The 13,881-nt window shown below is 39.0% G+C and overlaps 1 protein-coding gene across 3 annotated transcripts in view; it reads right to left on the bottom strand.

Moving 5' to 3' along the window:
* Window positions 1-13,881, bottom strand: part of LOC133014233 (neurocalcin-delta A) — an 82,147-nt gene that overhangs the window by 4,074 nt on the left and 64,192 nt on the right. For all 3 annotated transcript variants that reach the window (XM_061081423.1, XM_061081421.1, XM_061081422.1), the window contains 3 exons: window positions 12,312-12,722; window positions 2,774-2,879; window positions 1,339-1,470 (listed from right to left, as the gene is read on the bottom strand). In XM_061081423.1, the coding sequence (XP_060937406.1) occupies window positions 1,373-1,470; window positions 2,774-2,879; window positions 12,312-12,689 (582 nt within the window). In that variant the 5' untranslated portion in view covers window positions 12,690-12,722 and the 3' untranslated portion in view covers window positions 1,339-1,372. The remainder of the gene's footprint in view (window positions 1-1,338; window positions 1,471-2,773; window positions 2,880-12,311; window positions 12,723-13,881) is intronic.

Genomic DNA, 13,881 nt, shown 5'->3' on the forward strand with positions numbered 1-13,881 from the left:
CTCATTACAATATTCCCTTTCATTTGCCTCAAGTAAACCTAAATTTAAGCAGGTAACAATGGTTAACAACTACAGATAGCCACATTCTGTCACTACCTGTACTTACAATTTCACTCCGTGCATCATTTACTATGAGCTAAACTCCTTGGCTGTAATCCTGCTGTCGTGATGAGAGACGTTACGTGAGAAAGCCAGCGCAGCAGCGATGCAGACTCCCCAAGGTCCTAGTACCCGGTCTTTTATTGTTAAGTATGATGAGAGGCTATTGGATTGTAATTTGAAAGGGGAGAAAACATACAAACCAGAAACACACTCACATATGTAGCATGTTAGAGTTATAAATAACTTGTCCATGTGTAAAACAATAGTTAAAATTAAAAAAAAAAAAAAAATCCCAATAATTATTTGGGGGGGCGGAAAAACATTTTAACAGGTCTAAAGACGCCCCTGCCAGTCAGCATTGAAAGGCAGAAGTAGTAGGACTGGCTCATCACACTCCTGTGACCAATCCTGCATGAGACTGCGGTTAGGCCCGCCTTTCTCATTAGCATAAGCACACAGAAATGAGGCAGTCAATAAATAAATAAATGTGGAAATATATTTTAGACATTTATTTAGACATTTCTGTTGTTATTAACGTATTTATTTTTTTCTGTATTAATTAATTAATTTCCTTTTTTATTTTCTGTATTTATTTATACATTTATTTATTTATACTTAAGTCATGTATGGTCCTCCATAGAGAGAGGGCTCTCACTGCTTCTTGTAGAAATAATAATCATCATCATTTTCCTCATCATCATTATTATCATCTTGACATTGAAACTCAGAGTTAAAGTAATCTCTCACTCAACAGAGCTCAGGGTTTTGGGAATACTGAGTTTTTTTTCCTTTTTACAAGAGGTGCCCACAAAGACAGTTCCTCAAAAATCCTACACATGGAGGCTTTACAAAGAAGTAACTTCTTAAGCAACTTCGGTTTATTTTTCAAAATACCTCCTACAAAGTCTCTCATATCGGTCCATGAGCTACAAATAGTCACGTAGCCAGTGATACTGTGGATGACCCATCCCACATCCTGCACAGTGCACGCAGCCTCTGAATAGCTTCCCTCCAGCAAGCCTCTTCACTGCCTGAGGCACAACTGTTTGTATGAGAAACACCTTCACTCCTGAAATCTGAACTTGCGCTTTCCAACGGGCATGTCCTGTTACAACACTTGTGCACTTTAAGTAACCATCACCTCTCTGAACCTGCTGAGCCGAATTTTTAACATATCATTTTAAGCTCAGGGTGAAAGTGACATATGCTCTATGATTTTGAGACTGAGTTGCTTACTGTGAGACCTAAAGGTTATGTCCGTGCCTCAGGGTTAGAACTGTCCTGCACTGCTGGGGTCACACTGCAACAGGCGGACGATGGAGGGGTCGCTCTTAGCTCCTTTGATGAACTCCTCCAAAGACAGTTTACCTACAACACAGACAAGACCAGTGTGCAATAATCATTTTGTTATTTTTGTCATTTAATATATCAATAAAACTTTGACGTCTTCATTAAAGCTAGGGCTGGATCCTGGAAAAGCTGGCAATTGCATGCTACACTGACTGACAACTGCTAGAAGCCGACTTTATCATGTCTTGCTCTTTATATTCTGGCTTTCATCTCTGCTTCAACGTTGAATGTTTCTCCGCCTTCCCAGCTGAAGACTCAGGTCATGTGCATTGAGAGCACTGGCAGAGTGTGCACAGACCGGCAGATCTGTTGGTGACAGGCGAATACACCGGCCAATAATTAAATTCAATCCAAATGTAATGACTGGTCATGTTTATCACGGTCCTCCGAAGGCCACAGACACAGGACATTATATTGCCAGGCTACCTCATGCAGTGAGGAAGTACATGTCCATGTCAGTGCAATTCTCTGGACTGTGGAGCAGAAAGACCTAAACAACTTAAGACCCGTTTTCTGGAGCGGCTGACGAAATCTGGGACAATTGAAAAGTAATTTAAATGTGAATCTTCTCTGTTCCCACAAAAGGTGGCAATGATGATGATGTTCTTCTTTCTCTTGACCACCCGCCATTGTAACAGAGACACTCGAACTTCCTCTCCCCCACATTTGGAGAGAGAGCGAGAGCAAGCTCCTTGCTAATGTTTTTATCAGAAAGAAAGATAAGACATTTCCTTGTCCAGACCAACACTGTCTTGCTCACTGTTGCACTTCTGCTTCCTCCCATTTCCTCTTTTTCTCTCTCCACTATCTTCCACTATGTCTCCTCCTCTAATTGTCCACCGCTCTTCCTATTTCTGTGTCTCCCTCTGTATGAAAGGGCTTTCTGGTACAAACACTACAATTGTGTGTGACTCAAATTTGTTGTATATATTTTTAATGTCTGTAATGTCTTAATTCACAAAATTCACTCTATCACTCAATCAATCAAAGATTTCTTCCAGAATTTGTTTAAAGGGATTTTCCGCATCCTGATAGATAAACAATAGCAATGTATAAGGAAAATATGGGCATGTCATACCAGTTCACACATCACAGAAATTCTCTAATACCTGATGATTTTCTTTTTTTTCAGCAGCAGAGTCAGTTTTAACCTGATGCAGAATGTTTTGGCTTTAAGCAGAGTGGTGACGCCAGTGGGTGTTTTTATGATCTTAATACAACATAGTCTCGTCATCAAAATGACCAACATGTTGTTTTACAGTTATCAATGTGAAACTACCTCACTTAAAACAAGATAATTAGTAGATGGAGGTCAGCCTACCATCCCTGTTGGTGTCCATCTGCCTGAAGATCTTCTCTGTCCTCTTCTCAGGTGTAGACTCATCCTCAGGCATCTTCATCACTGAGGAAACCATCTTATAGATTGCCTACATGGAGACACAAGTGATATAATTTAATCACAAGAACTTTAATAGGATATACAGTATACATATATATCTGTGTATCTGACTGTATCTGACAAGAGTTGTCAATTTAGGAATGCATTTACTCCTAAACACAACTCAAGTTTTTCCATAATGTTTCGAAATTAGAAGAAAATAACATTAATAAAAGGTAAAAAGTATGTTCCTCATGTCCTCATAGACAGGACAGGAGACTTTTCAGTTTGGAAAGAAGAAAACACATTTGAAGAGTTCTTTCATGACATTAACTCTCTGTGTCTTTAAATAAATATTATCAATAAAAACAATGCTAACCATGGTTCTTTATCAACTCCGTCTCTACATCTGCGCACTTAAAAGATCTCACTCTTTAAAATTAGAAAATGTAAAATCCGTCTCTGTAATCAGTCACTCAAATCCACTTGACATTTTAGGTTAAATAAACTTAAGATCAACTCATGTTAAGTTAACTCTAGTTTGACATTTTCAAAGCCCATAAAGGCATCAAGGGAACTTGAAACTATTGTTTGGGTTTTTCTGTAAAGATATCTAGTCCCAAAGATGCTCAACCACAATATGAATATTAACTTCTTTTCTTGTGCTGAATAGGAAACATTCACCATACTTTCCTTTTCATCTCGCACAGTTGCTGCTGGGCTACAGTTTGTTTACACTGACGAGTAATTCACTCTCACAAAAGGGGAGCAACATCGTTTTCATTTGTTTTTGAAAGAATTAAGAGAAAGTGTAACAAAGAGTGTAAAACAAACAGATGATAATTAATTTACTGAAACGAGTAACATTTACTATGCTCTTTCACAAAGACAAACACAGGTGCGTTATAATAGATTCTCAGAGTTTGCACCCACTGAGCACAGACAGGAATGTTTTCGTATATGTCAGCTCATAGCACAGTTCAAACATGTGCACATACACAATACCACACAGACTAATCATCAGTGTTGTGACTCTTCTGCTCTCTGTTGCATTACAGGCTGTTTGGCAGTAAACAGTGAAATCACAACCCTCTCTCTGTGTCTCTAATAAAGGGGCGGGCTTGAGGGGAATGGGAGCTGACATGTGAACAGAGGATGTTTGATTGTAATTACAGTACAGTGGGAGCTTTAAATAGGTGCTGGCTATGCCTCCTATTAGAGACAGGGCGGCTCAGCATCTGGGTCAAAGTGGAGCCGAGAGACAAGCAGCATCCGTGGTTAATATCAGCCTTCATTAGGGCCCGAGCACCAAGCGGTGGGAGGCCCTATTGAAATTGTTAGAATTTTAATTATTATTATTATTATTTCCCTTTGTTTTGTTTTTTTTCTATTTGGAGCTCGGTCAGTCATTATTCAAAATTCTTCAACCTGCTGGTGAGTGTTTAGTACATTTAGCCAATAAAACATCATGGGGATTTAGCTGGTTATCTAAAGCTATGCAGTGGAATGAGTTTAAAATTAAAAATTACAAAATTACAAGAAACAGATAAAAATTTTAATGATCTGCAGCTTATTGACACAATATTTCTGACTTTTTTGTCTCAACGCTATGTATTCTACACTGACATCTAATGAATGATTCAAATACACAACAAACAAGGAAAGCTTGATTAAAAGTACTGTCTGTTGCTGCCTTTATCTAATAATTTATTTTGTATGTCTCCTACATTACTTATTTTCTTTGACACTGAGTGCTACTGCCATTTAAAAACTATATAAACAGTGAGAAAAACACACACACTGTAGTTTTTTTAGACTCAATCCCACATGAATGACCTGGTGGCTAAAGGTGCCAAACAAGTCTGTATTAACCTGTGGCTGAAAGCAAAGTCTTGTAATTCACATTTAAAGATTTACATCTTTAACAGGAATAACTGTTCCAAGAAAGGGATGGAACTAGGGTTGGCTACCGAAGTCCGTACTTTTAAGGGTTCTGACAAAATCACGTTGGTACAACTAAGAAATGATAGATGTTAAATGAAATGGTTCCAAGTTTTGGTAGCTAAGATCAACTTCTGGGTAATGAGTGTAGAAAGAGAGAGCAAAATTAATTAAAATCCACACCTGAGGCGATAATGCACCTGAAAGCCGAAGACGACTAAAGTTATATGCAGTGATTCATCGTTACAAAAAATGCTTGCTACAATATTTGTTATGTAAGAGCTAAAGTGGCCAGAGCAACATTTATTTTTTATTGATATCATGTAATTTATTGACAGTTACAAAAATAGAAATAAATGCTGCAATATCATTTAGTCAGTTTTTTTAGATTGCATATTTAAGGCTGTTAAATTATCGTGCAGATTCATTCTCTTATATCTAAATATAAAAAGAGTGTAATTCAGGTTTCTTTTGATTCCACAGAACATAATCTGTGTTGAAACTGTTTGAAGCTTCCCATATTTTTTGCCTCTTAAGATGCCCTACCTGTGAGGCATCCTCCCATATCCCGACTCCCACCTTATTCTATTACATTATTATTTATTTCTCATAAATCTAACAACAACACCTCTACCTTTTTCCCTCTCTGTCAGCATCTTTCCTTTATTTTTTGGTAACAAAATGTACATTTTCAGACAGATTTCACCAAGCAGCATCCAATCTACAACTGACAAAGGTTCCGTCATTCCTTTCAGCAAGTGAGCGCAGAAAGAGAGAATATAGGGAAAATTCCAAGGGCCCAGCACAAACAGGGGCCCTCAGAGAACACTAGTATTGTTATTATTATTAGTAAGTTAATGCAATCAAAATTATATTTTTGTATATATATATATATTAGAGCTGTCAAACGATTAAAATATTTAATCGCGATTAATCGCATTTTGTCATAGTTAACTCGCGATTAATCGCAATTAATCGCAAATTTGTATCTATTCTGAATGTTCCTTCATTTATTATTTTTCTTTAATTTTACTTTCGTTTTAATGCTCTTATCAACATGGAAAAGTGGATTGGCTTGCTTTATGCAAATGTTTTATATTATTGAAAAACAACATTGCCAAACAGGGCGGTACAAAATAAAATTATAAAGTGCACATTTCAGGTAAACAAGGACTCAGCCTATAGTGCAGTTAAACCATGGCTTAATATTTTCTTTTTTTCAAGTTTCCTGTGAACATAGCAGTCAGTCCTCTTATTTCCGAAACAATGAACCATAACAGTTAGGTTACCAATAAAAGGTAAGCCTACTACTTCTTAGCTACTCAAACAGACAAGCAACAAATAACAAACAAACAAAATACACAGGCAGGTGTCGGCCTACTTTGAAATAAATGAAACACAGAACTTTGTAGGGCTATTTGAGTCCTCCCCATATTTGTGGAAAATGTATGAAATAAGAAGTACCCTATTTTTAAATAAATAAAAACATATAGCTGCAGCCTAATAGTGTAACGGACAGGGCCGGGTCTAGACAGGCATGTATGAGGGGGCAGCCACAAATCTTGAGGGGGCATTGTGCTTTATTATATTATTATTATTATAAATTGGGATTTAGTTTGAGGGGTCACAACATTTATTTGAGGGGGCCAGGCCCCCTCTTGCCCCTGCCTAGAACCGGCCCTGGTAACGGACTGGGTTTATGTTTATGTTTGGTTTTGACGTATGCTCAGTAAAACACTGTTGAATGAGCGCTCTGATGTCTGACGGTTACTGAAGGGGTCTGGGTGGGACATGTGACTGTTTGGATCAATAGGATGGGGGGATCGGGGATCAATGAGGAAGTGAAGTGTTGTTGATGTCTGCGAGTGACGGAGTACGAGCGAGAGGTGCACATGTTCGTGTAGAGGAAAATACCAGTTACTAAACCACGAAGAAGTTCCGTGTCCTGTGGGACGCTACAATAGCCTTAAAATATATATTTTAGGTGGCGAAATATTAAAACAAAAAGCGAGAGCAGGTCAGACTGGAGGCGAACACAGATACTGAAGCTGCAGCTGCATCTCTGCTTTAACTCGAGTTAAAAAAATTGACGGCGTTAAAATGGGTTTGCGTTAACGCCGTTAATAACGCGTTAAACTGACAGCCCTAATATATATATATTTTATACATGAAATAAATGGTGTGCCTGAGGCTCCATTAACGCACCTCGGAGGATACTATCAATGGACATTTAGGCTAAGAATATGGTGTAAATGACGCCTTTTCCAGTAGAATATGAATGTCGGGGCTTGCAGACACTGGGATGACACCGCACAATCAGTAAGGAGGCATGTTACGTTTTTCTTTTGTTTAATTAAGTCTGAAAAAGAGGGCACAATTAACTTAAATTGTATTGGATTCGGCTGCTATGCTGTTTGAGACTCCAGAAGTGTTTTGTGGACTGAAACACTTCACCCACCCCTCCATCGGCATAGTGGTGAGTAGATAATGAGGGAATTTTCATTTACACACACTCTGCATGAGAACATTTTCTACCCCCCAGTCACTACAGCAAATGGAGGTGAGTGAGAATAGAGAACATCGAGAGCACCGTGGGAGGCATGACCAGGCCCATCTGGTAAAGCATTGGAAAACTGCTGCCCACAAATACTGGTGTGACAGAGATAATAAACAAACAAAAAACTGGGCTACCTGCTTTAATTTGAGGATTCAAATAGTTATTTCTGTAATGGCCAACGATGCAACAGGCTGCACAAACAAGATTCAGTACAGGAATAACAGTCTACACTATCAAATGAACTGTATGTGCAAAGAATGCTCCTAAACCCAGAATAACATTAAAATAGCCCATATATCTTCATCAGAAAATGCTACACATTTTAAGTTTTATTTGTCTGTTAGTTATCAGGATTAGGCAAAAATTACTGAATGGATTACCCTGAAACTTGATGGTAGGATGTGGTATGATCGGGAAACAACCCATTAAATATTGTTACGGATACGGATCCAGGAATCTTTCACTTACTTTAACTTTGCGGGAATAGGCATTTTTCCACCATCAGGCATATTTAGAGGGAGACAATCTATGAGTATGTACGTATGTGTGTTAGAAGGACTAATGAAAGAAACTAAAATATTGGACAAATAAAAACTTTGATCTAAGTTCACACATTAACACTTGTTGGCTTTTAAGAACTGAAAAACTGTTGTTTTTGCTTCAAACATCGTTTCCAGAATTAGCTGGTTAGCATGGATGTAGCCAACAAACCCGCCAACAAGCTCGCTAACGTTTGCTCTCAGTAAATGCCTGCCCCTAAAACTGAAGAAGGTTATCCATTGTCAGCAGAAAGAGTTCATAAATAAAATGATGACAACTGATGGTCGAACATATTTAAATTAAACTTTTCAAGAGAGCAACAGCCTGGATGCTCCACTACACCAACATTTCTGATATTTGGAGTGACATTGTCATCCGTGGATTAAATTATTCCCACTGACAGAAACTAGTATAAAAGGATGTGGAGCAGGAAAGTTCATTCAAAACTACATTCTCACTTCCCCCAACCTAAACTGAATCACTGCAACATCAGTAACAACAATGCATGTAGTGCATCGAGACAGGTTGGTATGGCTTACTTTGGGTATCCTGCTTCAACCTCTGCAAGTGGCAGAAAATGGCTGGGATCAACTTTATGATCCTGATAATGTGCTCTAGTACAACTGACACCAGATACTGTTGTAAAAGTAAGCTTTACTCAGAGATGTAGAGCCTTTGTGCAGTTACTCGCACAAGTCAGTGCCTTCTGAAAACTTTTTTCTTAAACCTGCTTCCTCTCTGTTGAGGCTGGTTGCATTGAAACAAAGGAATCAGCAAGCCAAACAGAATGGGTGTAGAATTTAGCCCCTCTCTGTAGACTTACACAAGGATGGATGAATACTGTGTCTGTGTGTGTGTGTGTGTGTGTGTGTGTATGTGTGTGTGTGTGTGTTTGTGTGTGTGTGTGTGTTTGTGTGTGTGTGTGTGTGTGTGTGTGTGTGTGTGTGTGTGTGAATACATGCTTGTGTTTGTGTGAATCTGATATAAAGAAAGGAACTAAGATCACCCTGGGCTTTTTCCTAATTCTTTACTTCAACAGTGATAGCATGGCACCATCTAATCGGATGAGTAAAACACAGAGTTCCTGCCTCTAATATGCTCCAGCTACCATCACATTTGAGAGTTAACTACAATACTCAATATAGTCCAGGCAAAGTAGCGTTTGACGACCGACTAATTGTAAACTAATTTTTTCAGCATAGATCATTTCTATGAGGTGTCCAGAACAACATACTAAATTAAGTCCTAAGAAATCCTAGTTGAGGAAATATGTTTAATTCCAGGCAACAATACACCCCAAAGGGGCTATTTTTTTCCTTTACTCCTATCAAAATGAAACTTTACACAATGAAAGTAACCATGAAACGTAACATTTTTTGTATTACAAGTTTCTTTGAAAATGAATTTGAATATGCAAATGAGCTGTACACTAATCGAATATGCCCAAAATAAACCCAAATAGGCTTAATTTTTTCCTTTACTCCTACCACAATAAAACTACATGGTAAAAGTATACATGAAAAGTAACTTTTTTTGTATTACAAGTTTCTTTTGAAATGAATTTGAATATGCACATGAGCTCCACACTTATTGAATATGTCCTAATTTGCATAGGCAGAAACACCATTCATATGTATGACAAATACATCGGCCCAACCTTCATCCAATCATCCTACTGCCAATGGGTGATGGCAATGCTGCTTTAAGACTGTCCTCTAACCTGAAAACTGCCTGGCTTGGTACTACCTGCCAGGGGTATAGTCTTCAGGGTCACGGAGGCACACGAGCCTCCCCACCACGAAAGAATAAAGAATGACACTAGCTTTCTCGAACAAGCTAAGGTGTCCAGCCAGTCACAGGAAATTGTGGGAAAAGGCATCATCATTGCAGCAGGTGAAAAAGCTCTAGTATCACTGTACAGTATGGGGGCGAAAAAGATGAATCACTGGATATGCTGAGATAGAGGCGATTCTGTGATACAGTAACTCAGAACTCATCTCCAGTGGAACCTCAAACTCTCCCTCCAACGTCAACAGCTGCAAAGTTCCATAGTCTTCGGGTCTTTTACCAAATGATGGAGTGGAAAAGGGGAAGTGAACGTATGGACCCAAAAGACTGGGGGTGGCATGTTTTGGATGGGAGATTTATGCCGATAATGACCGATCAGCCTGCGGCATCACCAGAAATACTAGCTGTAGTCTACTGTAGTTGCAAGAAAGACTGCAGCACAAAGAGATGAAGATTGGGCCGATGTTTTTGTCATACATATGAATGGTGTTTCTGCCTATGCAAATTAGGACATATTCAATACGTGGAGCTCATGTACAAATTCAAATTAATTTCAAAAGAAACTTGTAATACAAAAAAAGTTACTTTTTATGTATACTTCTACCATGTAAAGTTTTATTGTGGTAGGAGTAAAGAAAAAAATTAAGCCTATTTGGGTGTATTTTGGGCATATTCGATTAGTGTATAGCTCACTTGCATATTAAAATTCATTTTCAAAGAAACTTGTAACACAAAAAATGTTACGTTTCATGGTTACTTTCATTGCGTAAAGTTTCATTTTCATAGGAGTAAAGGAAAAAATAGCCCCTTTGGGGTGTATTGTTGCCTGGCCTTATTGGCACACATTGATGAGAATTAAACATATTTCCTCAACTAGGATTTCTTAGGACTTTTAGTATGTTGTTCTGGACACCTCATATAAATAATCTATGCTGAAAAAAATTATTTTACAATGACTTCTATTTTTGGCTCCAAGCCAAGCCAGCATTTATACTCTAAATATATTAGGCATAATTTCTGGATAGTGGTAGGATATGGAAAAACATTGTCCATCTTCTGTATACACAGTCTATGGTTTACAGTAACTTCTTGCTGCGAGGTTAAAGACATTTAGCATGTTTATCATCCGAAGAACTGAGGAGCCGTGTCTCCAAACTTACAACACCAATAAAGTAATTAATAAGTAAGTATGCAACTCATTTCCTCACTTAGGCAAATACCATGTTAATAAAAGAACTCCCAGCAAAAAGACAAGGTGAGAAGAACTAAAAGCGAGGTGAATTTGGGTGATACTGAGAAGAGAGAAACCGCCTGCTGTTACACAAATGTCCAGGGAAAAAAAGAAAGAAAAAAAGATGAAAAGCAGGCTGACACACTCACACGTACACGCACACACTTAGACTAGACTAGATATACTGCATTTGGGTATGGTGTGTTTACTTGAGGTGCTCTTGTACAGGAAATGCCACTCTTACCACCCCCCCTTTCCCTTGCTGTTTTTTTATTTATTTTTAGATGTCAGTTTACACACAAAAATTATTTTTGTTAAATGCTCCAAGATGTATAAATCTTGGGTGATGTGTTTGACTCCACAAAACTCTTTTGGAGTTTCAGGGGTAAACAGCATTGCAGCCAAATCCAATACAATTCAATTAAATGGTGACCGCTTCCTGAAACGCATAAAAAAACAACAGTAAATGCCTCCATACTGCTCCTGTAGTGTCATCCAACTGTCTCTAAGCCCCGTCATTCAAATTTGATAGTCGTTTACACTGTGTTTTAAGCTTACATGTCCTATGATATCCTCACCCCAGAGCCGTGATCACAGAGGACATTTAGGCTAAAAACACGGTTTAGATGACACCATTTCGAGTCGAATTTGAATGCCTGGGCTTACAGACACTTGGATGACACCACTGGAGCAGTATGGAGGCATTTATATATGCAACGTTTTTATATGTTTAAAGAACTGCTCACCATTTACATGAATTGTATTGGATTTGGCTGCAACGCTGTTTACCCCGTAAACTCCAAAACTGATGATTAGATAATGAGTGAATTTTCTTTCTTTGTTGGGCTATCCCTTTAATGTAGACATGGATTAGGCTAAGATTTACTTCTGTTTGCTCCTGTTAATGGTGCGGAGCAGATGGAAAATCTATAATTTTCCTTTCTCTATAAAGCTACACATGTAAAAAGGAGTAAAGCTAATTAACGATGTTCTGAAACTGTATCCATGTACAGGACAAGGAACATTTCAAATCAGTCTAGCTAGACCTAATATGTCATTTTGAGAAAAACTGACATAAAGCAGAGCCGTACGTCCTCCTGTTTTTTAAATACCTGTACTGTCAGAAAGAGTGTGGATACACGGGCCGTACAGCAACGGTGGTTAAGAGTCACTGGCCTGGCTAATATCACAGTTGAGTGGATGTTTGAAAATCTGTGATTCACGTGACTGCAATTTTTTTCAGAATTGAATGATTCACAGTCAAAGGCCACCTGAGGCCTTTATGACATCAACACTTTCTTCTTGGTGCTACAATTGTTTTTTTTGCTTTTGCACTTTTCAGTATGTTAGACACTGAGAACTTTGGTTACTCATTATCTGTTTAATATGTACTATTTGTGTACACAGATAGCATGCACACTCACCTGTACTATCTCCAGCATCTCAGCTTTACTGATGTACCCGTTCCCATCCAGGTCATACATACTGAATGCCCATTTCAGCTTCTGCTCCAGCTTGCCGCGTGATGTCACACTTAGTGCAATGATAAACTCCCGGAAGTCTATTGTCCCATCACCGTTAGCATCAAATGTGCGAAACACATGCTCGGCGAACTTTGAAGCATCTCCATAGGGGAAGAAGTTACCATAGATCTTCTTGAACTCCTCCATGGACAAGTTCCCGCTGGGGCAGTCCCTTAGGAACCCCTTGTACCACTCCTGGATCTCATGCTCTGTGAAGTCGGTGCTCTCAAGCAGGTCCTGCATCACCTCAGGACGGAGCTTGCTATTCTGCTTTCCCATGTCTGTCAGTCCTTCTGATCTATCAGCTCACAGCTGGAGGGGACAGAGAACAGAGAAAGCGATGCATTTAGGATGAGATACATGCAGATATCAGTTCATATCCTGAGCAGCACTATGGCCTTTTGATTACTAAGTCCCAGCTGAGTGACATAGATAAAAAGAAAAACTGTTTACACATTTAATTAAACAAACAATATTAATTAAAAATAAACTTTTCTCTATAGGAGGCAACATCACAAAGGGAGGACAATAAACTTGAATGACTGAGACCTTATGAGCATATCCACATGATGAGTAGTTTTTGTGACCCAAACTGCATGAATTTCAAAAAGTAGTGGAAGTCTTCAATATTCCAATAAGTGCAAACTTGGTCTCCATGGGTCAAAGATGGCGCTCCCCTCCCAGGTCAGGAGAAGGCCCTGCTTTGCCCTGGTCCAGGTGAAGTGACACAAAAAAAAATCCAAAAGGGTTGTATGAATTGCTTTGAGTTTGACCCCTCCACGAGGACACATTTTCTTTGGAAGACTCTACCAGGGGCTGTTTACCCCGAAAGTGCAGCTCCTAGGACCAACAGGACACTACATTAATGTGCAGGTTTTCAGATGAGGGTCAGCACCTCTAAGTCTGAGGACCTGGTTCAGGTTTGGAAAATAGTTGGCTGCCTTTGGGTTGAGAGTCCGTTGATGCCTCAAGTGGGAAGTTTAAGTATTTCAGGGTCTTGTTCATAAGTGACTTTTGTGTAGTGACCGAAAGAACATAGCAAATACATGCTTATTTAGTAAATTGATGGGAGTAAAGTTCCCTCCTTGGATGGCTGGGTTCACCCTTGTAGATATAGGGGCTTAGAAATCTCAAGGGAGCCAGGAATAAAGCTGTGGGTCCTCAGGTGGTTCAGGGTAGATCACTATGGTTGGTTTGTAGGAACCATCCATTCTATTTTGGCACGGTCAACTGGTCGGAGGGCCTTGGGAACACCTTGGGGTCCACCAGCAGAAACTAGAAAACACTGCAAAGAAAAGACATCTGGACTACTCAACATGCTTCCACTGTGACCAGTCGCAAGCTAGACAGAAAATAGAGGGATAACATTTGGCAGTGTGTGGTTTTACCACACATCTAACTGGTGTAATTCTGAAACCCCTGAGCCCCAAAACAACTCATTACAGCCATTTCTTTCATAAACTACATCCCT

Source organism: Limanda limanda, chromosome 11 (genome assembly GCF_963576545.1).
Source record: "Limanda limanda chromosome 11, fLimLim1.1, whole genome shotgun sequence".
Lineage (NCBI taxonomy): Eukaryota > Metazoa > Chordata > Actinopteri > Pleuronectiformes > Pleuronectidae > Limanda > Limanda limanda.